The sequence below is a fragment of the Oryzias latipes genome, chromosome 17, assembly GCF_002234675.1.
Source record: "Oryzias latipes chromosome 17, ASM223467v1".
Classification (NCBI taxonomy): Eukaryota; Metazoa; Chordata; class Actinopteri; order Beloniformes; family Adrianichthyidae; genus Oryzias; species Oryzias latipes.
Genome location: NC_019875.2, coordinates 12,458,488 through 12,486,382, shown reverse-complemented (window position 1 = coordinate 12,486,382; position 27,895 = coordinate 12,458,488). Strand labels below are relative to the sequence as shown.

At 33.0% G+C, this 27,895-nt stretch overlaps 1 protein-coding gene across 1 annotated transcript; it reads left to right on the top strand.

The window, feature by feature from the left end:
- The first annotated feature begins 4,087 nt into the window (after nt 1–4,087).
- On the top strand, nt 4,088–27,895 carry LOC101156281 (T-cell receptor alpha chain C region). The gene is made up of 5 exons (XM_011486319.2): nt 4,088–4,142; nt 25,881–26,093; nt 26,217–26,252; nt 26,342–26,449; nt 27,637–27,895. Coding segments are annotated over exons 1-5 (399 nt in total). The 5' UTR covers nt 4,088–4,102; the 3' UTR covers nt 27,639–27,895.

Sequence of the window (27,895 nt, the reverse complement as noted above, 5' to 3'; positions counted from 1 at the left end):
TAACTGTTGAACACAGTAAGTTTGATAATTAATTACATGAAGAGTTTATGATGATTCCAGTTTAAAAAAGTAATTAAAAATCATTTTTGCTTTACAAAAAGCATCAGTAGTCAGAGTTAGCAGAGATAATCCCAAACCCGGTTGTGTTTTAAGTTTGTGGTCTCTGAGTTTGTGTGTCGGACTTTTACATTGTGTGACTCAGTTTGGAGCAAACAAACTGGTCTTTGGATCTGGAACCAGATTAACCGTAGAAACCAGTAAGTGTGTTTAAACTCTAGTTTGTACGTTAACATGTTGATGTGAGTTCAGTTTTTGAAAAGTCTTAAATTGCTTTTATAAAGTTGTGTGTTGGGTGGAGGTTCCGTTTGTGGTAGTGTACTGGACTTCCATGTTGTGTGTCAGATGGAAGCTATAAAACCATCTTTGGCTCTGGAATCAGTTTAACCTTTGAAACCCGTAAGTTCAGATCAAATTCATGATGATTCTAGACGATGATGATGATTAGTAGTGGATCAGACTATAATCTCTTTAGGTTTAAAATGTCTAGAGTTAAAGATGTATTATTAAAAAACATTTAAAATATGTCCTTACAGAAAAACTGATTTAGTGTAAACTGGCTCCTAATATTCAGGATTGTGGTTCAAACTTCAGCTGCAGTTTGTGTTGTTGATCATCACGTTGTGTGACTCAGGGCAATTATAGGATGCTGTTTGGCAGTGGAACTAGATTAACAGTTGAATCTGGTAAGTTCAAATAACTATTATATTAGTCAATAGTATAAAAAAAGAATCAGTTTGTTTAATCAAAGCTCTTTAATTATCCTATTAAATGATTTTTGAAAAACAAACTCTAAATTTCAGTAAAAACATTTTCATTTTTTTTGCAAAAGATTGATTTAAATAAAATAAATATTTTATTTTTAATAAATTAAACTTGAACAATATTTATGTTTTTACGTTTGAGCAACAGAACTGAATGTGGAAAGACAGTGAATACTTTCACCTCAGTCTGCTTCAGTTTGTGTTGCTGAGCCTCATGTTGTGTGTCTACTTATGGTGGCGGAACAAAAATGATCTTTGGATCTGGAACCAGATTAACCGTTCAAACCAGTGAGTTTAAAACTGTTTTATTCAGATAATGTTTGTGATGCGTTTGGTTTGATCTTTAGAAGAAGGAAATCTTTAGTTTTATTTTGAAAGGATGAACATGAATACAATCACAGCTGCTTTCGAAACACGTCAAAGTAATGATAATCTGGATTGAAACAAAAAAATGATCTGTTTTGGCATCAAACGGAAAAGTTTAAATCTGGATTTGAATTTGTTGTGACTGATGGAATCAAAATGGTCTTTGCATCTGGAACCAGATTAACTGTTCACACCACTGAGTATTCCTATTCATCCTTTATATGACCTAATACGTAATGTTTAGGAAATGTTCTACATTATAAACAGTAATGAATGTTGATTTACACTTTTAGATCAGGGTTGATGGTTTGATTCTTGGGGTTTCGATTTTATAAGAAACACCTGATTTGATATGCACTCAAAAAACGTTCACTTTGAATGAACATAAAAAAATTATGGAAAGGATTTCCACATGATTAGATTGCGTTACTTTAACAAAAATGAATCATGTTGGTCCTACTTAATGTATTTAGGTTGGCTCAACTTAATATATTTAGGTTGGGTCAACTTAATGTATTTAGGTTCAAACTAATAAATTTAAGTTGATTCAATTTAAATAGAGTAGTTGCACCCAACTTTAAATTGATATTGTTGCTCACTCTAAAAAGAAAAAAGTTGATCCAATTTAATTGAATCACTTCAATTGGTCACACATAAGAAAATTAAGTTTATTTAACTTAAATTTCTATTTTTTTCTTTAATTTTATTTACACATCTGTAATTGGTACATTGTTCCAATGTTACAACCAATGGGTCTTTTAATTTTCACATCAATGACATGAATTACCCAGCAAAGTCCCACATCACAAGCCAAGAGCTCAATTACCGTGAACTCTGTGTTAAGTATTGGAACATTAACAGTTTACCGCACAAGGGGGTTGGTCATCATCCTCTACCAAACTTTAACTCATGGTGCAAAAAAAAAATAAACATAACAGTTGAAATCACTAGTTAAAACAGAGTAAAATAGCTAGACAATAAAACCCAGGGACAAAAACTCACACTTAAACCCCAATCTGCCCAGATAGACAAAGAAAATGGTATCCCACAATTCCTTGCGATTACTAATGCATCCAATTTAATGGTATCACGTTGGATCAACATGATTGAAATTAGTAACTTTTAAATGGATTATTTTTATGTACAATCGACATGATTCATTCACGTAAGATTTACAAACATAACATTTTCTGGTTGAAATGACAAGTTACTTTTTCGTTAACTTAATTGGCTGGTAATTTCCTTTTTTTGAGTGTGTTTGGTTGAAACTTTAGGCTGAAATCTGAAACTTTTCGAGATCTGAATCCATATTGACCCAAAAGATTGAAAATGGTAAAACTAAGTCAAACCAGTCAATTAAAAAGTTAATTTCAAGCATGTGATCACAGTGAAGTGGTTCCAGTTTGTGATTAGGGGTTTCACATGGTGTGAATGATGGAGCCAGAAAACTCTGGTTTGGACCTGGAACCAGTTTAACTGTCGCATCTAGTAAGTTTTACAAATTAATCCTACTAATTATGTTTTATTGTTCATTTTATAGGTTAAATATTATGATGCTGCACAGAAAATATTGAATGAAAATAAAATAAATCCAATTCAAAGTTTATCAGATTTCATGGATAAAAGGATTTTTTTGGAGGAAATTGTTGTTCACGTGAACACAGATCAGTTTGACAGGAGATTTGTTTGGAACAGGGTTGTGAGTTTGTGTTGTGAGTTTGAGTTGTGCGACTACCAATGTAAAGATGATATTTGGACCTGGAACCAGATTAACCGTTCAAACCAGTGAGTTCACACTTGAATTTTTTATTAGTTTATGGTTTGAAAGTTGATGAAATCTCCAGGGAAAGTTTATTTGTATGAACTTCTTCATGAGAGATTTATGAATTAAGCAGACAAACTGAGATCAAATATTTCTTTGAAACACTTAAAATGAGAACATTTATCCTGAAATGTATTTGAACAAACGTGGCTTCTAGAGGGTTCAGTTTGGTGTTGTAGAAGTTTTGTAGGAACTGCTTCAGTTTGTGCTGCTGAGCTTCATGCTGTGTGAATACTGGAAACTATAAGCTGATCTTTGGATCTGGAACCCGTTTAACCGTAGAAACCAGTAAGTCTGTTTGTTTATGTGAGTTCAGTTTTTAAAAACCCGGATCTGCTTATATAATGCAGGGGGGCACTTTGTGTTTGAGTGTGATATAAAACAATTTTTGGACCTGAAACCAGTTTAACCATTGAAACCTGTACGTTCAGTTAAAATGCAAATTGACCCCAGATAGCAAACCAAAAAATGTCCAGAAGTCAGGAATCAGGAATTTGCGTTAACAATTGTTTGAATTCAGAAAGTTTTCACTGAAGTTAATTCAAAATTAAAGGAGTTCTTTTTTTTATTATTAGAAAAAAAATAATTTATAATAAAAAGGTTAATTCAAATTGAAGTTACTTGAACAACAAATTAATTTATTAAACGATTGAGTGTAATATTACAGAAAAATGATTTTGTTTCTTTTCTAGTTTGTGAGTAAAAGTTCTATTGTGTTTGAAAACAAGAATAGTAATGTGTGATAAACTAGATTAACTATAGAAACCATTAAATACAAAATAATTAGATTTTTGTTTTTGCTAAACTTTGCATAAATCTGCAACTTTTTCTTTTTTTATTATTATTTGTTTTTATCATAAGAAGATGATGAATTTCTGTTGGAACAGACAATAATCTATATGACTTTAAAAATGATTACATTAATAGTTGTAGATTTAAAAACAGGTTTGTTTTATTTTTTCGTAAACATTTCCTCTCAGATAAACTGATCATTTAGTGTAACATGAATTTAGAATTTCTGGATTGTGGTTCAGTCTTTAGCTTCACTTTGTGTTGTTGAGCTTCATGTTGTGTGAATCAGAATTTAGCAAAGATGCTGTTCGGCAGTGGAACCAGATTAACAGTTGAACCTGGTAAGTTCACATGTTTTCTTTAAATCAAAAGTAACTCTGCATGTGGAATTATTTTGATTAAATAATGCTAAAAAAGAAAACGTATTTCTAAACTCCAATTTACTTTATTTGAAACTTTAAAAAAGTATTTTCAAAAATTGCTTTAAATTCGATTAAAATATTGTTTTAGTATAAATTGATTAAAAAAATTAAAATTAGTGTTTAGATCAAATGAATTGGTGTGTTTGAGTTTGTAATCATTGAAACTCACAATTCAGTTTCAAATTCCGACAACAAGGCTAGGTTTATGTTGTGGAGTTTCATGTTGTGTGACTGATGGATTGAAGATTATCTTTGGATCAGGAAACAGATTAACCGTTCACACCAGTAAGTTTACTTACGAAAATGTTCATATGATGTAAATTTAGACAACTTGCATAATTTGGAAAATTTTCCTTTTTTTCTTTTTTTTCAAATTCTTGTGCATTGATGAGCTGACACGGTTGTTGTGACCTGTGAAGATGTGGAGCGGGATTCTCTAGATAATAATTCAGTAAAAACAGCCACATTTGAATATTTGATCTGATTTTTATGAGGCTGTTATTTGAGTCCAGCATGTTTCCATGCTGACATTTGGTTTGTAGCCTCATAGTTTGTGTTCAGCAGCTTCATGCTGTGTGAATAGAAATGGGAACAAGATGATCTTTGGGAGCGGAACCAGATTAACCGTCCAAACCAGTAAGTCCTGATCTCCATTATTAACTACAGTCTGTAGAAGATAAAACATTTCAATCTTTGGGTTATCATTGTTGTTAACATTTCTGGTCTGCTCACATCTTCTGAAAAGGTCGTGCTATTCATGACCTGCTGATCAATAATCAATAAAGTCTGAAAAACAGTAAACATAAACTGGATTTAAATGTTTTAATTGATCAATGTGATCATTAAATGTGATCATTTTAGCAGTTTATCATTATTTAACAGCAAAATGACAGACATGATTGCTGTTGTGTAGTCTCTGTGAGTTTGTGTCGTTCTGCATCACGTTGTGTGTCTGGCTCTGGAGGAGCACGAAAGATTGTCTTTGGATCTGGAACCAGTTTGACCGTACAAACCAGTGAGTTCTGACATTTTAAACAGTTATAAAGATTGATTGAGACTTTAGATCAGGGTTGATGCTTTGATTTCTGTGGTTTAATTTTTATGAAAACCCGCATTCTGGTAAATTTGGTTACATTTTCAGACTTAAAATGTAAAAGTTGTCCAGATCCGAAAGGAGCTGAAACCCCAAAAAGTTACAAATTAAAATAAAAAAAAATGTCTTAAAAAAAATCTTTATTTTAAGTGTTTGATCAGAGTGAACAGGTTCCAGTTTGTGATCAAGAGTTTTACATTGTGTGAATGATGGAACTGGAAGACTCCGCTTTGGACCTGGAACCAGTTTAACTGTTCAAACCAGTGAGTTCTAATACAAATCTCTTAGATCAGGTTTCCTTTTTTTAAATCATCTCTGAAAACTTGTGAAATGTTGTTCTGCTAACAGTGTTAAGGACTTTTAAAGGACGTTCAACCCTCTTCACACCGTAAATCGGTAATTTACAACGTGATTTTTAATCCTGGATTCCACTTATTTAAACACCTTGAATGGAAAAAAGACCAAAGATTTTTTTTAAATAAAATTGGAAATAAATGTAGGCATGAAGGGGTTAATGAAGCACCAAAGCTATTTTTAACATTTCTGTGATGAAAATATGACTTAAGTTCAAAACCTTCCAGCTAGTTGCTTCATTTTGTGTGTCTGAGTTTGTGCTGTGGACTTTCTCCTTGTGTGAATCAAGTGAAGCTCATATTTGGTCGTGGGACCAGACTGACTGTTGAACCCAGTAAGTAGAAACAGTTTTTGAAACGATTGGTGCAAAAAAGAAATGTTTTGAAATGTTGACTAATCTGCACAAAAGCAGAATTTAAAGAGTTCTTTAACAAACTAAATGACAGATTGTTTTATATGAACTTTCTGGATGTTTGACTTTAAAAGAAATTGCTCAAATTTTGTCTTGAGAAGCCTGGAAAAATGATGTTTCAGAATTTTTGGATCATTAGTTGTGTTTCTGTGATCTGAACAGGCTGTTAACAGCTCTGCATCGGTGGAAGATGGTTACCTGTAAAAGGATCCAGAAAATAAAACATTTAGAATTTTTATGTTCATTTTCTCTGATGCAGATGCTGGTTTTTAATTATTTTACTCAGCTATGGTTGTGAGGACCAGTCCGCTTCAGTTTGTGTGTCTGAATTTGTGTTGTGGAGCTTGATGTTGTGTGAATGTTGGAAATGTGAGGATGATCTTTGGATCTGGAACCAGTTTAAACGTTCAGACCAGTAAGTTGAAACCGAGGATTAATTGCCATGGTAGAAATAATTTCCTTTCTTTTAATGAATCTGGGAGAAAAAAGACCCAAAAGTTTCTCCAAATGAATTTCAGTTACCTGTAAGTTTCATTGACATAACAAACTTTGAGGAAACTTTGTGTTGTTGACTTGGTTTGTGTGGTGGAGTGTTGTGTTGTGTGAATGGTTATGGAGGAAACAAACTCACCTTTGGACCTGGAACCAGTTTGACCGTTCAGACCAGTAAGTTCAGATGCTAATCTGGTGTTTTACTTATTTTCATGACGAATGTCCTTTAAACTTTAAACTCAACTTCATAAACCATTAGGCTGCTGAAGGCACCTTGAAAGATTTCAAGAATAAAAATAAATAAAAACAACCCTGAATAGATTTTTAAGAAATATATAGATTTTGTATATTTCAGTCTAGAATAAATGTATATTTAGACCTAGATTAATGATACAACAATCCTGAATAGATTTTTAATGTTTTAGTCTAGGCCGGCAAAAATGATAAAAAGTAAAAAAAAAATCCTCTATTACTGACGAAAGCTGATGAGTGAAAATGAAATGGTAAGATTTATAGAGAAATTTCACTAAAAAAAAAGGAAAGTAAACAAAATTCTAATACACAGAAACACTGATGCTCATATCTGACTGTTATCTGAAAGAACTGCTGAGCTGCATTATTAGTGTTTTGAAAAATAATTCTTTATATGGAGCCAAATTAACAATAGAAAATAGTAAATCCATAAATTACGGCAGTTTTTGTTTCTGTTTTTGTAAAACTTTTGTGTAAATCTGCACCTAATTGTTTTAGTTTTTAATAGTTTACTAATAGATTACCAGTAGATTACTAGTTGGAACAGATTATAATTAAAAATGCCTAAAATTAAATATCTAGATTTAAAAAAGACGTATTTTAAATATTTTCTCTCAGAAAAACTGATCAATTAAGGTTTAAAAGGATTTTTCATGTTCAGATTTTGTTTCCATCTCCTGCTGCGGTTTATGTTGCTGACTTACACGTTGTGTGAATCAGGGCTTTGGTAAAATGCAGTTTGGCAGCGGAACCAGATTAACTGTTGAACCTGGTAAGTTCACACTATAATTATTAATCAATATTTAGTCTTTTACTCTTAGATTTTCTGTCAAATTACTTTTTAATTAATTCTTTTTTTAAATGTCTTTAGATGTAAAAAAGTGATTCAAATGAACTCATTTCTAAACTCCAAATCAGTTCAATTGAAACCTAAAATCCGTTTGTTTTGTAAGTTTTAACAAAAGTTCAAACAAAACTAAAGTTTAAGTATCAAACTCCTGTAAAAGCTGAAACAATTGTGTTGATAAAAAGAATTGATGTGTTTGAGTGAGAAATGAAATCACTAACCTGGATCAAGCCTGACCTGTTGACACAAAAACGTTTTTTGATCCGGGTTTAATTCAATTTCCAATTTTGATGATAAGGATGAGTTTGTGTTGTGGAGTTTCATGTAGTGTGACTGATGGATTTAAGATGATCTTTGGATCTGGAACCAGATTAACTGTTCACACCAGTAAGTTGACTTGTTTACTGTTCACATGATTGGAAAACTGACTTGTTTGGGAAATGTTCCCATTAATTCTATTATACTGTATTGATGAGCTGACAGGATTTTTGTGATCTCTGCACACCTGGAGGGAAATTTGTCAGAAAACAATCTAGAAAAAGCAAACAAATTTAAATGAATGCATATGTGATTTGAGTCCAGCATGATTCCATGCTGACATTTGGTTTGTGGCCTCAGTTTGTGTTCAGCAGCTTCATGCTGTGTGACTACAAATGTGAATAAGATGATCTTTGGGAGCGGAACCAGATTGACCGTTCATACCAGTAAGTCCTGATCTCCGATATTAATTACAGAGTGAAATATTTCCGCCTCTGGATTTTTACTGTTCATTTATAGACTTCATTTATAGACTTCTGAAAAAAACTTGCGATTTATGATCAACTGACAAATAATCAATGAAGAAACAGTAAACATAATCTGGATTTAAATGTCTTAACTGCGATCATTAAATGTGATCATTTTAGCAGTTTATCATTATTTGAATGTGAAATGACAGATATGATTGTGGTTGTGTAGTCTCTGTGAGTTTGTGTTGTTCTGTATCATGTTGTGTGTCTGGCTCTGGAGGAGCACGAAAGATTGTCTTTGGATCTGGAACCAGTTTGACCGTACAAACCAGTGAGTTCTGACATTTTAAACAGTTATAAAGTTGATTGAGACTTTAGATCAGGGTTGATGCTTTGACTCCCTGGGTGGAGGTTTTCTGAGAAACATCCAGTTTGGTTCACATTTTAGGCTGAAAATCCCAAATGTATCTAGATCTAAATCCAGATTAAATCCAAAAGGTTAAAAAGGGTAATACTAAGTAAAAAATCCTTAAAACAAATTGTAACTTAAAGCATTTGGTCAGAGTAAACTGGTTTCAGTTTGTGATCAGGAGTTTCACATTGTGTGAATGATGGAACCAGAAAACTCCACTTCGGACCTGGAACCAGTTTAGCTGTTCAAACCAGTGAGTTCTAACATCAATCATCCAGATTTTGTCTCATTTTATAAATGAAAGTTATGATGCTGCATAGAAAATGTAACTGAAAAAGCATCAATTCTTTATTTAGTCAATGAAGTCTAAAAAGTTGGAAATAGATTTTGGATCTTCTGGTTAAAATTAATGTAATGAAAGAAGTTCTTGTTCATGTGAACACAGATCAGTTTGACAGAAGAGGATTTGTTTGGAACAGAGTTGTGGGTTTGTGTTGTGAGTTTGTGAGTTGTGTGACTAACAATGTCAAGATAATATTTGGATCTGGAACCAGATTAACCGTTCAGACATGTGAGTTCACGTTCAAATCTTTCATAAGTTTATGTTTCATCTTTGAAAGTTGTTGAAAACAGCAGAGAATTATTTTTTCTATGACAGTTTTTTATATTTTCAGATTATGAAAAGATGAAGTACAGTCCAATTTTGATAGAAAAAACATTGAATGTGAAAACTTGAATAAATATATAGTTGGACCTAGATTAATGATAGAAAGCAGTAAATTCATAAATTACATGCACTCAGAACTCTCTGCGAGTGCAGGAACAGATTTGCATAAGTTGCTTTAAAACAAAGCTTTTTGAGTGTGTGAGCAGAGGGTGTACAAGTTATACTTGAGCTGATCTTAAATAAGTTTGATATTCATGTTTTTATGTTTATTTGTTTGCATGTGTGTGGGTGCCAATGCCTCTTGGCCAGGTCTGCCTTTTAAAAACAGAGATTTTATCTCAACCTCTTCATAAAATGAAGATTAGAAATGATTTCTGATCTTCATTTTATGCATAGATTTTTATGCATAGATTACATAGATTACCTACTTTGTTTTTGTTATTGAACTTTTTTTGGTAAAAGGTTGAAGATGTATAATGCAGTTAATTTTAAAAATGCCTAATTGAGTAAGAGTTAGATAGAATTATTATTTCCTTTCAGTAAATCTGGTCGTTGAAGGCAAAATTTGTCAAATAATTTTTCATATTCAGGGTTTTGGTTCAGTCCCCAGCTTCAGTTTATGTTGTTGATCTTCACGTTGTGTGACTCAGAGCTCAGTAAAGATGCTGTTTGGCAGTGGAACCAGATTAACTGTTGAACCTGGTAAGTTCACATATTAAATATTAACTAATTGTAAAGTTTTTTTTTTATCTTGCTGTGAAATTAGTTTTTTTTCTAGTTATTCTATTTTGTTGTAAAATTATGATTTCAATTAAGCTTATTCTAAAAGAAAAATGGGTTAATTTGAAAAGCTAAATAACTTTTTTTAGGTTAAACAAAATTTCAATCAAAAACATCTATTTAGTGTAAAATTATCTTTTAAAAAGTTCAAATGAGTTGAACGTAAAAAGATATTGAATACATGTAGAGGTGAAAGTTCTCCTCAGTTTGCATCAGTTTGTGCTGCTGTGCCTGTTGTAGTGTGTCTGGTTATGGTTCACAAACAAAGATGGTTTTTGGATCTGGAACCAGATTAACCGTTCAAACCAGTAAGTTCAAAATTGTACTATTCAGATTACGTTTCTAAATGGTTTTTAGGTTTAAACTCCAGTGCAAAACCTGTTCAGCAGAAAAGTTTACCAATTTTTGGACCTGGAATCAAATTAGTTGTTGAAAACTATATATTTAATAATAAACTAAATGAGGAGATTAACTTTTGCTTCACAAAAAACATCATTAATCCGATTCAAAGAGAATCCCAAACCTGATGGTCTCTGAGTTTGTGTGTCAGACATTCATACTGTGTGACTCAATCTGGATTAAACAAGATCATCTTTGGATCTGGAATCAGTTTAACCGTAGAAACCAGTAAGTGCGTTTAGATTGTGGATTGTACTTTAAAATGTTAGTTTGTATTTTTTAAAAAGTCTTTATCTGTTTTATCAGCATATGGGGGGTGGACTAAGGAATATTTAAGGGCATCTTTGGATCTGGGACCACTTTAACCATTGAAACCTTGAAAGTTCTAATTCATGATGATTTCACAAAGCAGAAAGTTAAAGATGTTCAGAAGTTTGTTTTTAGATCTTTTTATAAAAACAAAGTCATCTGCAAAAAAGCAGACTTTATGTTTTTATCTTAGTTCAACAATTAAAAATCATAAAAGTTAACTTTTTTAAAAAGGTAAAACAATCAGTAAAAGTTACAAATTTATAGAGCGAATTTGAAAAAGCATAATTGATGATCTTACCAAGTGTTACAGATTTACTTTGAAACATAAAGCATTTATTTTCTTCAGATAAATTAACTTTCATATGCGTTAAATTCGAAGTTATTAAACTGAAGAAAAATCAAAGTTAAAGCTGGTATTTTATTTTTTTTAAATTAAGGAAACTAAGTTTTTAAACGATAATCAAAAAAGTTTAAAACGCTCCAAAATGTAAGTAACTTTAAAAAAATATTTGTTTTAACGAACGGTTTTAGTTTAAAAATAAATCAGATTGCTGATGATTGTTTAGTCCGCTTTGCTCTGGAAGTAAAAGTTTAAACTAGAAGTAAAACTTTTATGAAAAAAAGATTTTATATTACTAAAAGAAACAATGAAATTGCTAGATTCTACATATATTTTTTGCTTTTGTAAACATTTTGTTTAAATCTGCAACTTATTAATATTAGGCAGTTTTTAGGAAGAAAGGTGTTGGTTCAGATGAAAATCATGATTCCAGACAATAGAGGAACAGACTTCAATCCTTCAATTTTACAAAATGCCTAAAGATGCAAAAGATCAAAATAAAAAAAATGGATTCATATTATTTCTTCTCAGAAAAACTAATTGTTTAATGTAAAAAGGATAAATAATATTCAGGTTTTTGCTTAAGCTTCAGTTTTTGTTTTTGGTCCTCACAATGTGTGAATCTGGGCAATGCTAAGATGCTGTTTGGGAGCGGAACAATAATAACTGTTGAACCTGGTAAGTTCACATAATAATTCTTTTGGATATTTATTTGAACCTGTTTAATCAAAAGTCTGAAATGATAGTTTTTATTGATTAAACAAAAATTAAACTCTTAATTTCTGTAAATGCATAGTTTTTTTTCAATTGCTCTACTTTGCTGTGAAAGAATGATTGAAATGAACAGATTTCTAATCTTAACTCAGTTAAATTTATGATGAACATCAATTGGGTTTTTGGTTTAAACAAAAGAGTTGAATGTAGGAAGAGACTGAGTACGTGCAGAGGTGAAAGTTCACCTCAGTCTGCTTCAGTTTGTGCTGCTGGGCCTCATGTTGTGTGTCTGGTTATGGTGGAGGAGGATATAAGATGTTCTTTGGATCTGGAACCAGATTAACCGTTCAGACCAGTGAGTTCAAAATTCTATCATTCATATTATGTTTCTAATGCTTGTTTAGGTCTGAATTCTAGTTTAGTTGTCATGAAAAGGGGTAATTTGTACATAGTTTACTACATGTTTTATTGTGAAAGGTCAAATAGACCACAATCACAGCTGCTTTAAATTTTCTTCAGATCAGTGATCATTTGGATTGAAACCAAAAAGAAAGGACAGTTTGACATCATTAGGATAGTTTGAATCTGGATTTAATTTGGTTTTAAATTCTGATAGTGAGGACAAGTTTCTGTTGTGGAGTTTCATGATGTGTGACTGGAGTGAAGATGATCTTTGGATCTGGAACCAGATTAACTGTTCAAACCAGTAAGTTTGTTTTTTGTTTGTTTGGACTTAAGACAACTGAGGTGTTTGGAAGATTTTCCCTTTTTTCCTAAGTCGATCCTCTGTACATCCTGAGTCTGCAGAAAATAATCCAAAATGAAAAAAAAATTTGAAATGTTTTTTATTATTAGAAATGGCTGTGATCTTAGTCCAGCAGGTTTTTTACATTATGGTGAGTGTTTTTTTTAACAGTTTGGTTTGAATCTGACGGACCGTTTCCAAACAGAATTTGGTTCAGTTTGTGTTCAACACTTTCATGTTGTGTGAATTCTGCCAACAAGCTGATCTTTGGATCTGGAACCAGTTTAACAGTTCAGTTTGGTGAGTTCAGATAAAAATCCATCGTCTCCAAAAAATAATAATTCTAATGTAGTGTAACTCCGCTCCATACATTGCATTACATTTTAAACTCGTCGTACTTGCTGATAGGGTCAAAACTGTTTAAGCCTATTCTTGTTTTATTTTAAGCAGATCTACTGTTTGAACATTTTTTTTTATTTTGATCTGAGAAACTTTTTTAAAATTAGCCTTTTTCATTAAGAAAAAAAAGGAAAATTAAGAATCTTTTCCATGAAAATACCTGACAAGTATCGTACTTATCACAAGTCTGTGAATAGTGATTGATGTCTTATAAAGATGTGAGTTTGTGCTTTGGGTCTTCTTGCTGTGTGAACACTGGAGGAGGATTTAGGATTTTCTTTGGATCTGGAATCAGATTAGCTGTGGAGTCCTGTGAGTACTGACGCTGCAATGATATTGTACATAGGCATTGTGCTTCAGAGGTTGTCTCTGGAACTGGAAGATGACTGGACCGGCAGACACTCAGAGCTGGCAGTTTTTTTCATTTGGTTTGTCATTGCTATTGTGTTTGTCTATTGTCCAACAGCATCTGTTGCACTATAGAATTTATCTGTAGATTTATATACTGTATATAAATGTTTACCTGCAGCCTCATCTTGGGTTTACTGAATACTGATCCGTCAGAAATCTTTATCATAGATAAAGCTTTGGAAGGCAGCGCTGCCACTGCAAACGTTTAAAGAAAAGTAACCATCAAACGTGGGATTTATGTCAGTGTAGATACCCACAATTGCAAATTATATCCAATATATTCATCAAGACTCAGTAGTGTTCGCTCTCTTGGGGATGCTGGTTATTGTGAGGATGTCGATTGTTGTGTGACGTATGCTGGAAACAACAGACTGGTCTTTGGATCAGGAACAAGAACCATCGTGCAGACCAGTAAGTCTTTTCTGTCCTTCATTGTGCTGACAATCAGACTTATCGACTTATATTCAGGATTATAGTGAAAATTCAGTGATGGAGCTGCTGAATGTAGACATGAATATCAGACCCTTTTGAGGTCCAGAAGTGGACTTTGGTTCTGGACTTAAGCACAGCCAGAAGCTTTGCTGATTCTTTGTTTTTTACTCCTAAAAAATTTGGAATTGGATTTGGTTTATTTCAAGGAATCAAAACACAAAGATACTAAAGAAGACAAACATAAGAGATGTATATCTTTACAGAGGTATATCAAACTTCAGGTGAATGGTCACATTTTTATTGGCCTTTTTTTTTTTAGAAGTAAGAGATACATGTAAAAGATGCCATTATAACTACTCTAAATTATAGACATGTTTGATCTCATACATACAGTACATGACACAATGAAGCCATGAAATTTGAAGGTTTCCAAAAACAGCTAGTTAATTGCTTGAAATGAGTGGGAGGAAGTAAACCTATAAATTCTTATCACTGTTATGCTAATGTTATAATTGAAAACAGTTTCTTGTGCAAAAAGAAATGGCCAAGATGAAAAACATTCTTGTCAATCAGTCTGACGTTATGCAGACGATGTGATTTTGTTGAATGTAAAAAAAATCTACAGATCAGATACCAAGCATTAGTTTTGTGGAGTTAAGTCTGACTTTTAGACTAACTTTTTTGAGTTTAAAGGAGTTTATCTTTTAGCGGTAAAACCAAACTAAGTTTTGAAAAAAAGTCAAAATCCAGAAAACTTTTATCTGGAATGACAAGGAAAATCATACATTCTTTTCAGTAACAAAATAAAATTTTAGGTTTTGCATGTAGTCGTACTGCAGTGAGGACGTGTGAGTTTTTGTTGAGTCCACAGTCTTTGTGTGTCTGGAACTGGAAACAGGAAACTCTTGTTTGGGAATGGAATCAGGCTGACTGTGGGGAGCAGTGAGTACTTTTCTGCATTTATCATAAAAAACAAAAGGTTTCAGAAATTGAAATTGATACATTCTACACATATTTTTTGTTTTTGTAAATCTTTTGTGTAAATCTGCACCTAATTAATATTCTGCAGTTTTTAAGAAGAATGGTGTTGGTTCAGATCCAAATCATGATTCCAGATAATAGAGGAACAGACTTTAATCCTTAACTTTTACAAAATGCCTAAAGATGCAGAAGATCTAGATATTAAAAAATTGATTCATATTATTTATTCTTAGAAAAACTAGATTAACTGTTCAAACCAGTAAATTCTAAATTGTATTCAGATTACATTTATAAATGGTTTTTAGGTTTAAACTCCAGTGCAAAACATGTTCAGCAGACAGGTTTGACAATTTTTGGATCTGGAATCAGATTAGTTGTTGAAAATAGATGTTTAATAATTGGCTAAATGAGGAGATTAAGAAAGTAAATAACTTTTGCTTCACAAAAAACATCATTAATCCGATTCAGAGAGAATCCCAAACCTGATGGTCTCTGAGTTTGTGTCAGACCTTCATACTGTGTGACTCAATCTGGATTAAACAAGATGATCTTTGGATCTGGAACCAGATTAACCGTTCAAACCAGTAAGTTCAAAATTGTACTATTCAGATAATGTTTCTAAATGGTTTTTAGGCTTAAACTCCAGTGCAAAACCTGTTCAGCAGAAAAGTTTACCAATTTTTGGATCTGGAATCAAATTATTTGTTGAAAACTATATATTTAATAAAGAACTAAATGAGGAGATAAACTTTTGCTGCACAAAAAACATCATTAATCCGATTCAAAGAGAATCCCAAACCTGATGGTCTCTGAGTTTGTGTGTCAGACATTCATACTGTGTGACTCAATCAGGATTTAACAAGATCATCTTTGGATCTGGAATCAGTTTAACCGTAGAAACCAGTAAGTGTGTTTAGATTGTGGATTGTACTTTAAATTGTTAGTTTGTATTTTCTAAAAGTCTTAATCTGTTTTATCAGCATATGGGGGGTGGACTAAGGAATATTTAAGGGCATCTTTGGATCATGGACCACTTTAACCATTGAAACCTTGAAAGTTCTAATTCATGATGATTTCACAAAGCAGAAAGTTAAAGATGTTCAGAAGTTTGTTTTTAGATCTTTTTAAAAAAACAAAGTCATCTGCAAAAAAGCAGACTTTGTTTTTATTTTAGTTCAACAATTGAAAATCATAGAATCTTGACTTTTTTAAAAAGGTAAAACAATCAGTAAAAGTTACAAATTTATAGAGCAAATTTGAAAAAGCATAATCGATGATCTTACCAAGTGTTACAGATTTATTTTGAAACATAAAGCATTTATTTTCTTCAGATAAAATTAATATCATTTGGGTTTAATTTGAAGCTATTAAACTGAAGAAAAATCAAAGTTAAAGCAGGAATTTTATTTTTTTTAATTTAGGAAAACTACATTTTTAAATGATAATAAAAAAAGTCTGAAAAGCTCCAAAATGTAAGTAACTTTTATAAGTTATTTATGTTTTAATGAAAAGATTTTAGTTTAAACAAAAGCAGATTGCTGATGATTGTTTAGTCCGCTTTGCTCTGGAAGTAAAAGTTTAACCTGGAAGTAAAACTTTTATGAAAAAAAGATTTTAGATTACTAAAAGAAACCTTGAAATTGCTAAATTCTACATATATGTTTTGCTTTTTTAAACATTTTGTTTAAATCTGCAACTTATTAATATTAGGCAGTTTTTAGGAAGAATGGTGTTGGTTCAGATCCAAATCATGATTCCAGACAATAGAGGAACAGACTTTAATCCTTCAATTTTACAAAATGCCTAAAGAAGCAAAAGATCAAAATAAAAAAAAATGGATTCATATTATTTCTTCTCAGAAAAACTAATTGTTAAGTGTAAAAAGGATGAATAATATTCAGGTTTTTGCTTAAGCTTCAGTTTTTGTTTTTGGTCCTCACAATGTGTGAATCTGGGCAATGCTAAGATGCTGTTTGGGAGCGGAACAATAATAACTGTTGAACCTGGTAAGTTCACATAATAATTCTTTTGGATATTTATTTGAACATGTTTAATCAAAAGTCTGAAAGTCTGAAATGATAGTTTTTATTGATTAAACAAAAATTAAACTCTTAATTTCTGTAAATGCATAGTTTTTTTTCAATTGCTCTACTTTGCTGTGAAAGAATGATTGAAATGAACAGATTTCTAATCTTAAATTAGTTATATTTATAATGAACATCAATTGGGTTTTTGGTTTAAACAAAAGAGTTGAATGTAGGAAGATACTGAGTACGTGCAGAGGTGAAAGTTCACCTCAGTCTGCTTCAGTTTGTGCTGCTGGGCCTCATGTTGTGTGTCTGGTTATGGTGGAGGAGGATATAAGATGTTCTTTGGATCTGGAACCAGATTAACCGTTCAGACCAGTGAGTTCAAAATTCTATCATTCATATTATGTTTCTAATGCTTTTTTAGGTCTGAATTCTAGTTTAGTTGTCAGGAAAAGGGGTAATTTGTACATAGTTTACTACATGTTTTATTGTGAAAGGTCAAATAGACCACAATCACAGCTGCTTTAAATTTTCTTCAGATCAGTGATCATTTGGATTGAAACCAAAAAGAAAGGACAGTTTGACATCATTAGGATAGTTTGATTCTGGATTTAATTTGGTTTTAAATTCTGATAGTGAGGACAAGTTTCTGTTGTGGAGTTTCATGATGTGTGACTGGAGTGAAGATGATCTTTGGATCTGGAACCAGATTAACTGTTCAAACCAGTGAGTTCAAAATTGTATTATTCTTATTATGTCTCTAAAGCATTTTTAAGCTTTAAACTCCAGTGCAACACAAGTTTATCAAATTATTTTTACATTTTTTATAATAATTGTTATTGTGAAAAGCTAAATGAGACTGCAATCACAGCTGCTTCGAAAACCCCATTAAATAAGTAATAATCGGGATTAAAATGCATCACAATCTACATCTTTGTGTCAGAAAGATAATTTCAAGATGACTTTAATTTTTTCTGTTTGTAAGGACAAGTTTACCATTTTTTGGATCTGGAATCAGATTAGTTTTTGAAAACTATACATTTAATGGTTGATTAAATGAGGAAGCAACATTATTAATCCGATTCAGAGAGAATCGCAAACCTGATGGTCTCTGAGTTTGTGTGGCAGACCTTCATACTGTGTGACTCAAGGAGGAGGATATAAGATCTTCTTTGGATCTGGAATCAGTTTAACTGTTCAGACCAGTAAGTTCAATTTGATATAATTTATTTTATGTTTCTGATGCGTTTTTAGACACATCCCTGTTATGCTTATGTTATAATTGTAAACAGTTTGTTGTTCAAAAAAAGGTGGCCAGGATGAAAAACATGCATGTCAATCAGTCTGAGGTTATGCAGACGATGTGATACTGTTGAATGTTAAAAAATCTTCAGTTTAGATACTAAGCATTAGTTTAGTAGAGTTAGGTCTAATTTTTTACTTTTTTGAGTTTCAATGGGTTTCATCCTTTAGTGGTTAAACTTAAAAACTTTTTTGAGTTTTGGTAAAAGGTCAAAATCCAGAAAAACTTTTATTGGGAACGACGAGGAAAATCATGCATTCTTTTTAGTAATGGAATAAAACCATAGGAAGTGTGTTTTGCATGTAGTTTTGTTGCAATGAGGATGCACGAGTTTTTGTTGAGTCCACAGTCTTAGTGTGTCTACATCTGGAAACTGGAAACTCTTGTTTGGGAATGGAATCAGGCTGAGTGTGGAGAGCAGTGAGTACTTTTTTGCATTTATAACAAAGAAAAAAGTTTCAGGAGTGAAAATTTTAACAAGACTTAAAAACGTAGTCCAGTCATAAGCAGACGATGCAAATTCTCTTCCATTCAATTATGAATGAATGGAAGTATTTATGAAGCGCAAATTCACAACTGAGGCTGTAAAAGAACGTTTTTTGGATTTATGTTTGATCACTTCATACAGAAACTAAGAAATCAAACTTTTAAACAGTTTTTGGGAAAAAAGTCTAAAAGCAGAGGAGAAAATAATTAATCTTCAGGATGGAGAGAATCATGAAATCAATCTTAGGATGGAAGCAAAGCCGTGAGACAAAAACATTGTGTGCAGTTGTGATGAACTGAGGCTGTGTGAGTTTTTGTTGAGTCCAGAGTCTTTGTGTGACTACATCTGGAGTCAGAAAAATCTTTTTTGGTGAAGGAATGAAGCTAACTGTTCAATCTGGTGAGTAAAATACAAACTTAATAGGACAATTTAAGGACTTGTGGCTCCTCAACAGTATTTACTAATTTAACAAGAGCAGGAAAACTTTTGAGGATAAGTAATCTGGACTAAGTGTTTGAAGTTAAAGACAGTTCCCCTCTTTTTGGGTAAATTGTCAAAAAGACTTTGACAATTTAAAAATTAAAGAAATCCTCATGGATAGTAAGCAAAGCATCTTAACTCCAAAACGATAAGTCCAGATGACTTTTTTCGTCAAGTTTTTCTGCTATAGAGGAGTCCTGGATGAATGAGTCTCAGAAATAACATTAACATGAGCTGAATAGGAAAAACTCAGAACATGTATCTTCTATTTTTTCTCTCTTCTGACAGTTTTTCTTCATTTACCATTTAAATGTGCTAAATCTTTGGAGAACACGTGTGTTTACTCACTACTGCACAGCTCCCACAGTTCTTGTTCAGTTCACACTGACAGTGTGTCTGGATCTGCAAACCGGAAAGTCTTCTTTGGGAATGGAATCAGGCTGAGTGTGGAGAGCAGTGAGTACTTTTGCGTATTTATCACGAAGAAAAAAAAGCTTCATGAGAGGCAATTATCAAAAGAGTTAAAAACCTATTCCAGTCATAAGCAGACGATTTGTTTCTAGTCAATTCAATTCAGCGCTAGTTTACAACTGAGGCTGTGATATTATGATACACAAATGGCAAAATTAACTTTACAACCATTTTATTAATTGATTGTTTTAATCATATTCAGTCCAGATCATTTCATTTGGACCAGATTGTCACCTTTGCTTAATACCAGCCAAGGACCAACAGATTACGTACAAATGTATTATTCACAACATTAATGTCACTTAAATATTGAAATTGATAATTGAATTCTTCAATTTGTAGATATTCTTAAAGAAATTAAAAATATAAACTGTCTCTAAATCCCCCCGTTACCCCGCATAACCTTTGTATGATCACTACATAGAGAAACTAAGAAATCAAAATTTTAAACAGTTTTAGGAAAGAAAGTCTAAAAGCAGAGAAAAAAACCATTAATCTTCAGGATGGAGAAAATGAAATCAATCTTAGGATGGAAGCAAAGCCGTGAGGAATGAACATTGTGTGCAGTTGTGATGAACTGAGGCTGTGTGAGTTCTTGTTGAGTCCAGAGTCTTTGTGTGACTACATCTGGAGTCAGAAAAATCTTTTTTGGTGAAGGAATGAAGCTAACTGTTCAGTCTGGTGAGTAAAATACAAACTTAATTGGAAATTAAAAGACTTGTAGCTTCATGACAGTAGTTACTAATTTAACAAGAGCAAAGAAAATTTTAAGAATAAGTAATCTGGACTAGTGTTTGAAGTAAAAGACGTTTCGCCACTTTTTTAGAGTCCAGAAGAGACTTTGACAATTTAAGAATTGAGAAATCCTCATGGATAGGAAGCAAAGCATCTGAACTCCAAAATTAAAAGTCCAAATGACTTTTTTTCGTCAACTTTTTCTGCTATGGAGACATGTTATAGTGTTATCTCAATAGAGATAACACTATAACATGAACTGAATAGGAAAACTCAGAACATGTAGCTTATATTGTTTGTCTCTCTAGACACTTTTTCTTCATTTAATGAAATTTCCTAAATCTTTAAAGAACGCCGTACAGCTCCTTTGTTTGATCACTGCTGCTAAGCTCCCAGAGTTCTTGTTCAGTTCACACTGACAGTGTGTCTGGATCTGGAAGCTGGAAACTCTTGTTTGGGAATGGAATCAGGCTGAGTGTGGAGAGACGTGAGTACTTTTACGTATAAAACAAAGAAACAAGACGTTATTGGCGAGATTCATGAAAACTGTGTGATTCTTTTCTGTCATGAGTCAATAAAAAACTAAATCAGAGAGAAGTTTTTTCCTGGTAAACAAGCTGATGTTAAATCTGGTTTGGTGGTTTTGGTGACACTGGCCGTTGAAAGTGAGCACTGACCTGCAGTTACTGATGAGTCGACAGACAGACTGAGAGTTCAGAGCTTCAGACACAATCACAGAAGAAACCAGAGCAAATATTCATTTACCTGCAGCAATAACATCAAGGCAATATTGGAATTTTAAGTTTGGATTTTATATAAAAAAGTCTCAAAATTAAAATCCAAAAAATATTATTGTTTTTGTTCTATGAAATAATTCTTCAATCGTAATTAGAAAACCTGTCAGCCAACCTGAAGCTTGAGTTTGCAGTTTAACCAAAGTCCCAATTTAAAGCAGTGAAAGCAAAAAATGTTGACATAAATGTATTTGGTGCTGCTAACATCTCTCATTGATCTATCTTGACCTTCAATTGACTTTTTAAATTTATTTTTCAATTGATTTTTTTTAATAGAATTTCAATTGATGCATTAAGCAATATTAAAACATCCATATGTAAGATATTCTGACAAGTTAAACATGTCAACCAGCGTCAGCGCGCACTGAAGTCCCTCATTCTATTTAGTTTAACTGCAAAATCATCTACATTTTCGGAAATGTTTTTCTTGTTTTAGTCGAGTATTAATGAAGAGCGTTTAAAAACAAAACGTTAATCCAACAATATAATGCAGCAAAAGCACAAACGTAAAAACACAGATGACCCTAAAGTCCCGTTAATGTCACGTTCCTGATGGTCCTGGAAGTTTAAAGATGTTAGTAGGTGAACCCTGCAGTTTCTGCTGGGCTCACATAGACTGTGTGACTGGAGGAGCATCACTGTATAAGCTCATATTTGGAGAAGGAATCACAGTAACTGTGGAGGACAGTGAGTAGATGTTTTATGATTATTATTTTATGATTCTTTATGTTTTTGTACTTTCCTTTTGCTGTTTTGAAGGAAAAACGATGTTCAGTCATAGTTCAGGCATCAGCAGGTTGTTTTTCTGTCTAGTATGGACTTCTGTTGGGGTTAGAAGAAGCTGTCTTCCCCTTCATGACAGTGGCTTTATTAAACAGAAAGTCTAATGATGAAATCGATATGAATTATTAGAGGTGGCATGTTTTTCCATCAGCCTGGAGTTACAGCTGAGGGGTCACACACTGTGTGTCTGGATCAGGCTGGAAAATGGTTTTCGGTAGGGGTGTCAGGCTGACTGTGCAGAAATGTAAGTTTAGATTTCTTTATTTTTTCCTTTTATTTCCGATAATGATTTTCCAAATAGAGGCTCTAGCTGCTGAGTTTATATTGTTTAGGTTGCAAAGAGGAAAAAAACCCTATTTTTTTTCACTCCCAACTGATGCTTTGGTATTTTTAATTTGCTGAATGTTGTCTGAAAAACTCAGCTATTGCTTTAAATCCAGAAAACATGCAATACAGTGCACAGAAAGTTACGTCCAAACTAAAACATTACAGACTTTTTTTATTGTTTCCAGTAATCTCTTTCTCCTTTCTCTTCTGAATTTTCATGCTTTACATGAATTTGTACTATTTCTTTCTATTCTACTTTCATTAACCTGCTAAAACCCGAGCTAATACTTTCCACACACACATAGTCACAAGGCCCCAGTTAAGCAGGTCTTAAGAAGTTTAAATAACTGCAAAAGTCAAATCTAACATGTGAGGAGACAAATGTACCACAATGCATCACTAATCATATCAGGAACATGTGCTGTAATAATGACTACAAATGTTATTGTTTACTTTTTAGATGAACGAAAGTCTGGAAAGAACAATTGGAGAAGCAACCTTCAGCTTTAACCACTTTAGCTTATAAAAGCAAAAAAAAGGCTTCTAGAAATATCTAATAGAAATAGAAATATCTTTATTGTCATTGTACATGTACAACGAAATTACAGATTCATGCCTCACATGAATTTGTACTATTTTATCTATTCTACTTTCATTAACCTGTTAACCTGTTTTCACAGAAAAACAGACCAAACAGAAAACCAGAGGCTTGTATTCCTTAGAAAGACCAAAACTGAATTTTACTTAAAAATAAAGCTGTTTAAAATGACTATGTGGAAAAAAAAGGAATAAACACACCAACGAGAAACACAAAATTGTGATGAAAGTGTTTGCATCATTGCAGGCTAACAGGAATGTTATATACGTATATATACATATTTAAAAAAAAGTGACAAGAAGCAGAAAAATATGTTATTAGCTTTATCATTACACGGCTGGCGGTCTCGACTCTTTGAATTAAGTGGTTTGTCGGTTGCTACACACAATTCACTGCTATTGATGAGTAAAATATTACCGTACTCACAATTCTTTAGTAATGCCTCATCACTATGTGATGATAATGAATAACCCCCTACATTAATTAAAATGTAGGCAAACTAAAATGAGTAAGAGCTTCACAGCAGTCTGTGCTTGTTGTTGGAGCTCCTCTCAGTGTGTGACTACTTCTGGAAACCTGAAGCTCCTCTTTGCTTATGGAACCAAACTGACGGTTGAATCCAGTAAGTTATTTGTTGTATCTTTCCACAAACTTTATTGTGTAGCTGGGAAAAACAATCAAATTCAGACTACGGTCTAAAAAGGACATGTTTTTTTTTCAAAAATCGCATTGATCAGAAAAAAACACTCCCACTCAAACTCACAATAGAAAAGATGAGAAAACCAAAAATAATTTATGTAAAATTGTTTGACAAATATTTTTCTGTGGGTTTTTATAAGCCAAAAATTGCCTTTCAATGATTTTGAAAGTTCTCCATAAAGGATCAGCTAAACTAATGAGTACAAATAAACAAATATAAATCAATAGTACATCGAAAATTGTTAAAAAAGAAATTAGTTTTTGAACCAACTGTAAAAATCACATTTGATCTTTAAATTCTTTAGAAATTGTCCAAGTTCCAAAAAAGACACACTTTTCTATATAGATATAGGATTCATAAGAGTATCAGAGCAGCTTTGTCAGATTAAATGTTCAAATGTTAAGTCTTGACGAGGATGTGAGTTTATGATCTACTGCCACGAACTGTGTGTCTGGATCTGGTTTCCAGAAGCTTCTGTTTGGATCTGGAGTAAAACTTTTCATCAGCAGCAGTGAGTAAATATTTTAAACCCGAACAAATCCCTTTTCTTGTTAAACTGACAGAGCTGGCTTGTGGGACATTATCAGTAATAAAGATGGCTACTGCAGTGTTTGAGAGTTTTGAGCTTTGTGAGCTGAGGATGAGCGTATTGCGTTTGACTCTGCAGCAAAGATCATTTTAGGCAAAGAAATGCAGCTAATCGTCCGCTTAAGTAAGACTCAAACAAATGCATATTTTAACTTTGACTTTTTTTTATTGATTCGGAAGTGAAAAGTATTCATTTTGATATTATAAACAGTGAAAAAAACAAACATAAATAAAAAAACAGCTTTTTTGCCAAAAACGAAAACTGATGTCATTAATCCTGCGTGATAAATCCTGTGATCATATGATATGATCATATGTTGTAGAAAATAAACCTGTTTCATTTAAAACATTTTAAAAAACTAATTCACTTAAATTTTCTTACATCTATTTCAGATGAAAACTAAAAAGTCTTCAGTTCTTCAGATCTTTGTGAAATCCGCTGAAGTAAATTTACTAATCATTGCCTGCCTTAACTTCACAAGTGTGATAGTTTTCACACTTTGAGAATCTCCAGGTTGTTTGGGTTGTGTGTGAATTGTGTTTGTGCTGTGGTGTGTGTCTCTGTGTGAATGATGGAAGTTGGAGACTGATCTTTGGACAAGGAATAAAGCTGAAAGTCCAAACCAGTAAGATACAATTATTTACTGCATCCATGCTCAGGGTTTTCCCAAACTTTGAGAATTCTAGTAATAATCCAAAATTAGGGTTGAAACGATTCATTTTAACAAGGGTTTGATTCATATCATAATTTGTGGTCGCTGATACGATTCATAGTTGATATTAGTTCATTTTGAACGATCCGGTTCACTGATCTAAAATGGATCAAGGACATCTTTAGCTAAAAATTTAACCAAGAAATCTTGGATTTCTAGTTTGAACTCAGTCATTGACCAAACTTCAAAGAATTCTTAGTTCTGCCTATTGCTGTTGTTGTTGGGGTTTCCTTCACTGTGTGACTCAGTCTGGAGCTCAGAAGATGTTGTTTGGGTCAGGAGTTGGACTCTCAGTTGAAGCGAGTGAGTCCTTTCTGGTTCTGATCCATTTGTTGATCTTTAAAAGTTTTTATCAGAATTTTTGCCTCCATTTTTTTTAGCTTGTACTCACTAATCTGAGTAATTCTTATTTCGCCAGATGCCTCCTGTTGCTTTTGATATGTCATCAGACTTTTCAGCCATAACTGGCTGAAAAATCGTTTGTTGGTGTTTGGACTAGCACCATCAAATACGATCACGTTGACATAAATTCCTAAATGTTGTGATCATGTTCATGAAATGAGCTGGTTCTCCTAGTCAAGTTCTTCACTGTCAGATCTGAAATTATTGAAACAGGAAGCCATGTTGGACCTGAGGACCCTCAACCAAAACCGATTTCATCTCTCTGTTATGCATTTACTGTTTTCAGATCCTGTTTTGGATCTGTGAGACACATGCTTTTGTTGGTTCCATGTTCATGATACTGAGTTTGAGTCTGATCAATGGTTTTAGCTCTGCTGTCTGTCACAGTGTGGCAGTGAGTTCCTTCTCCATCTTTCCCCGACCCCAAATCTCTGAATTTTTGTGTTCATGGGTCCTTCTTCTTTTGTGTGTTTCAGCAAATGAAGTCAAGCCGGACTTTTACTACCTTGAAGACCAAGATAAAGAAGACGACGTGTGCTTGGCCACAAGCTTTACAAGACATAATGCTGTGACATCACAACAGGATTTCAAGGGTTTCAATGAAACAAAGCCCACAATGATAACAGAATTTGGAGGGGTCTACAACCAAGTGGCATTTCTTAAAGAGCAAGAAAAAGGAAAATGTCAAGGTGAGGGTCTCCATGTTGACAAAATTAAATAGGCGCAATAGCAATGCTTAATTTTTATTGAATAAAGATTACTTTTTCAGAATTAAAAAAGACTAATCTTATGTGATCTTATTTTTTTTACAGCTCTCTCTACAAGTGAACCCTGTACTCCTAAACCTGGTAGGTGTTCAGCCCGCTCAGATCTGAAGGTGTCTCTAAAGTTGTCTCTTTGGGTCGGCATCTGATTTCCATTCTGCTCCTGTTTGCAGACCCCATAGTGAATCTAGCATCTCTGACCATCCTCGGCCTCAGGGTGATCTTCTTTAAAACGGTCGTCTTCAACGTCCTGATGACGCTGCGCCTGTGGAGCAGACAGTGTGAGTACCAAAAGAAAAAAAGAAGTCCCATGCAGCCCATACAAAAGTAAACACACTAATCCACTAAAACAGGAGCTGAAGACTTGACTTAGACATGTTAACAAAAGTAAAAGCCTGGTTTGGGCTTTTGGGCTTAATGTAACTTGACAAAAGCCAGAGTTACATTTGTTACTAAATAGAAAACACTTAATTTGGACTTGTTACCAAAGACTTGATTTAAACTAGTCAATAAGTACTGTACTTTAACTTGTTGCCAAAGTTATTTTTCTTTACTTGACTTAGAATGTTAACCAAAGACTAAAGACTTGCCTTAGACTTCTAACCAAAGACTTGGTTTGGACTTGTTACCAAAGATTTAATTCAGACTTGCTACCAAAGATTTGGCTTTTACTTTCAACCAAAGGCTTGATTTTGACTTGTTACCAAAGACTAAAGACTTGATTTGGACTTGTTACCAAAGACTTGACTTGAACTTTTAACCAACAACTTGATTTTGACTTGTTACCAAAGACTTCACTTAGAAAGTTACCAAATACTTGACTTATACTTTTAACCAAAGACTTGAATTGGACTTTTTATCAAGACTGGACTTAAATATGTTACTGAAGATTAAAGACTTGACTCGATTACTATAGAGCTGATTTGGACTTGTTACCAAAAACCTGAATTGCACTTGTTAATAAAGACTACAAACTTGACTTAAAACGGTTTTCAAAGACAACAAGGACATCAAAGTTCAAGCTAAGTCTGCGGATCACTTTGGTGGAGTTTTAGCAAAGATCTTAATAAGCAAACCTATAGTCTTTTACTTTATGTAGTCCAATTTCTATTTTAAGAAAATGTAAACTTTAGAAGACAAAATGTTGGAGATGATCTACACTGAGGCACTTGAAAACATCATTTCTGGAGACGCTATCTGAATTTCTCCTGACCGTCCAAGTGGAGGAGAAAGTGCAGGTGATTATCTTGGGATCACGCTGTGTTGTTTACTCCGAATTTGTGTAAAACTTAGTCTTGAAATAAACCAAGAATCTGAATGTACAGATAAGACATGCTGAAGTTGACGAGTTTGGTTTCCAGATTTTAGACACTTGAGGAAATAATGGAAGGTTTATGAACTGTAAAATCTTTTCTGTTTGTTGACAACGATCCCATCAATTAAAGTTTTTGTTCTTGTTTTTTTTCAGAATCTTGTCAGACTTGATCAGAAACCTCACTGTGAAGATGAAGATGAAGACAAAGATGAAGGCGTGTAAATAATCAAATGAGCTGTTTGCTGTTGCGTCTGTGAGAATCTAGCTGTCCTACAGAGAATGTGCTAAAGATGATCAAATAGAAATGCTAGTTTTGTGTTGACCGCATGAATAACTGTTGATGTAAATATGACAGTAAAATGTATTGGCTTGATTATGTTATTTCTTATTTTAATAAAATCTCTGAAAATGA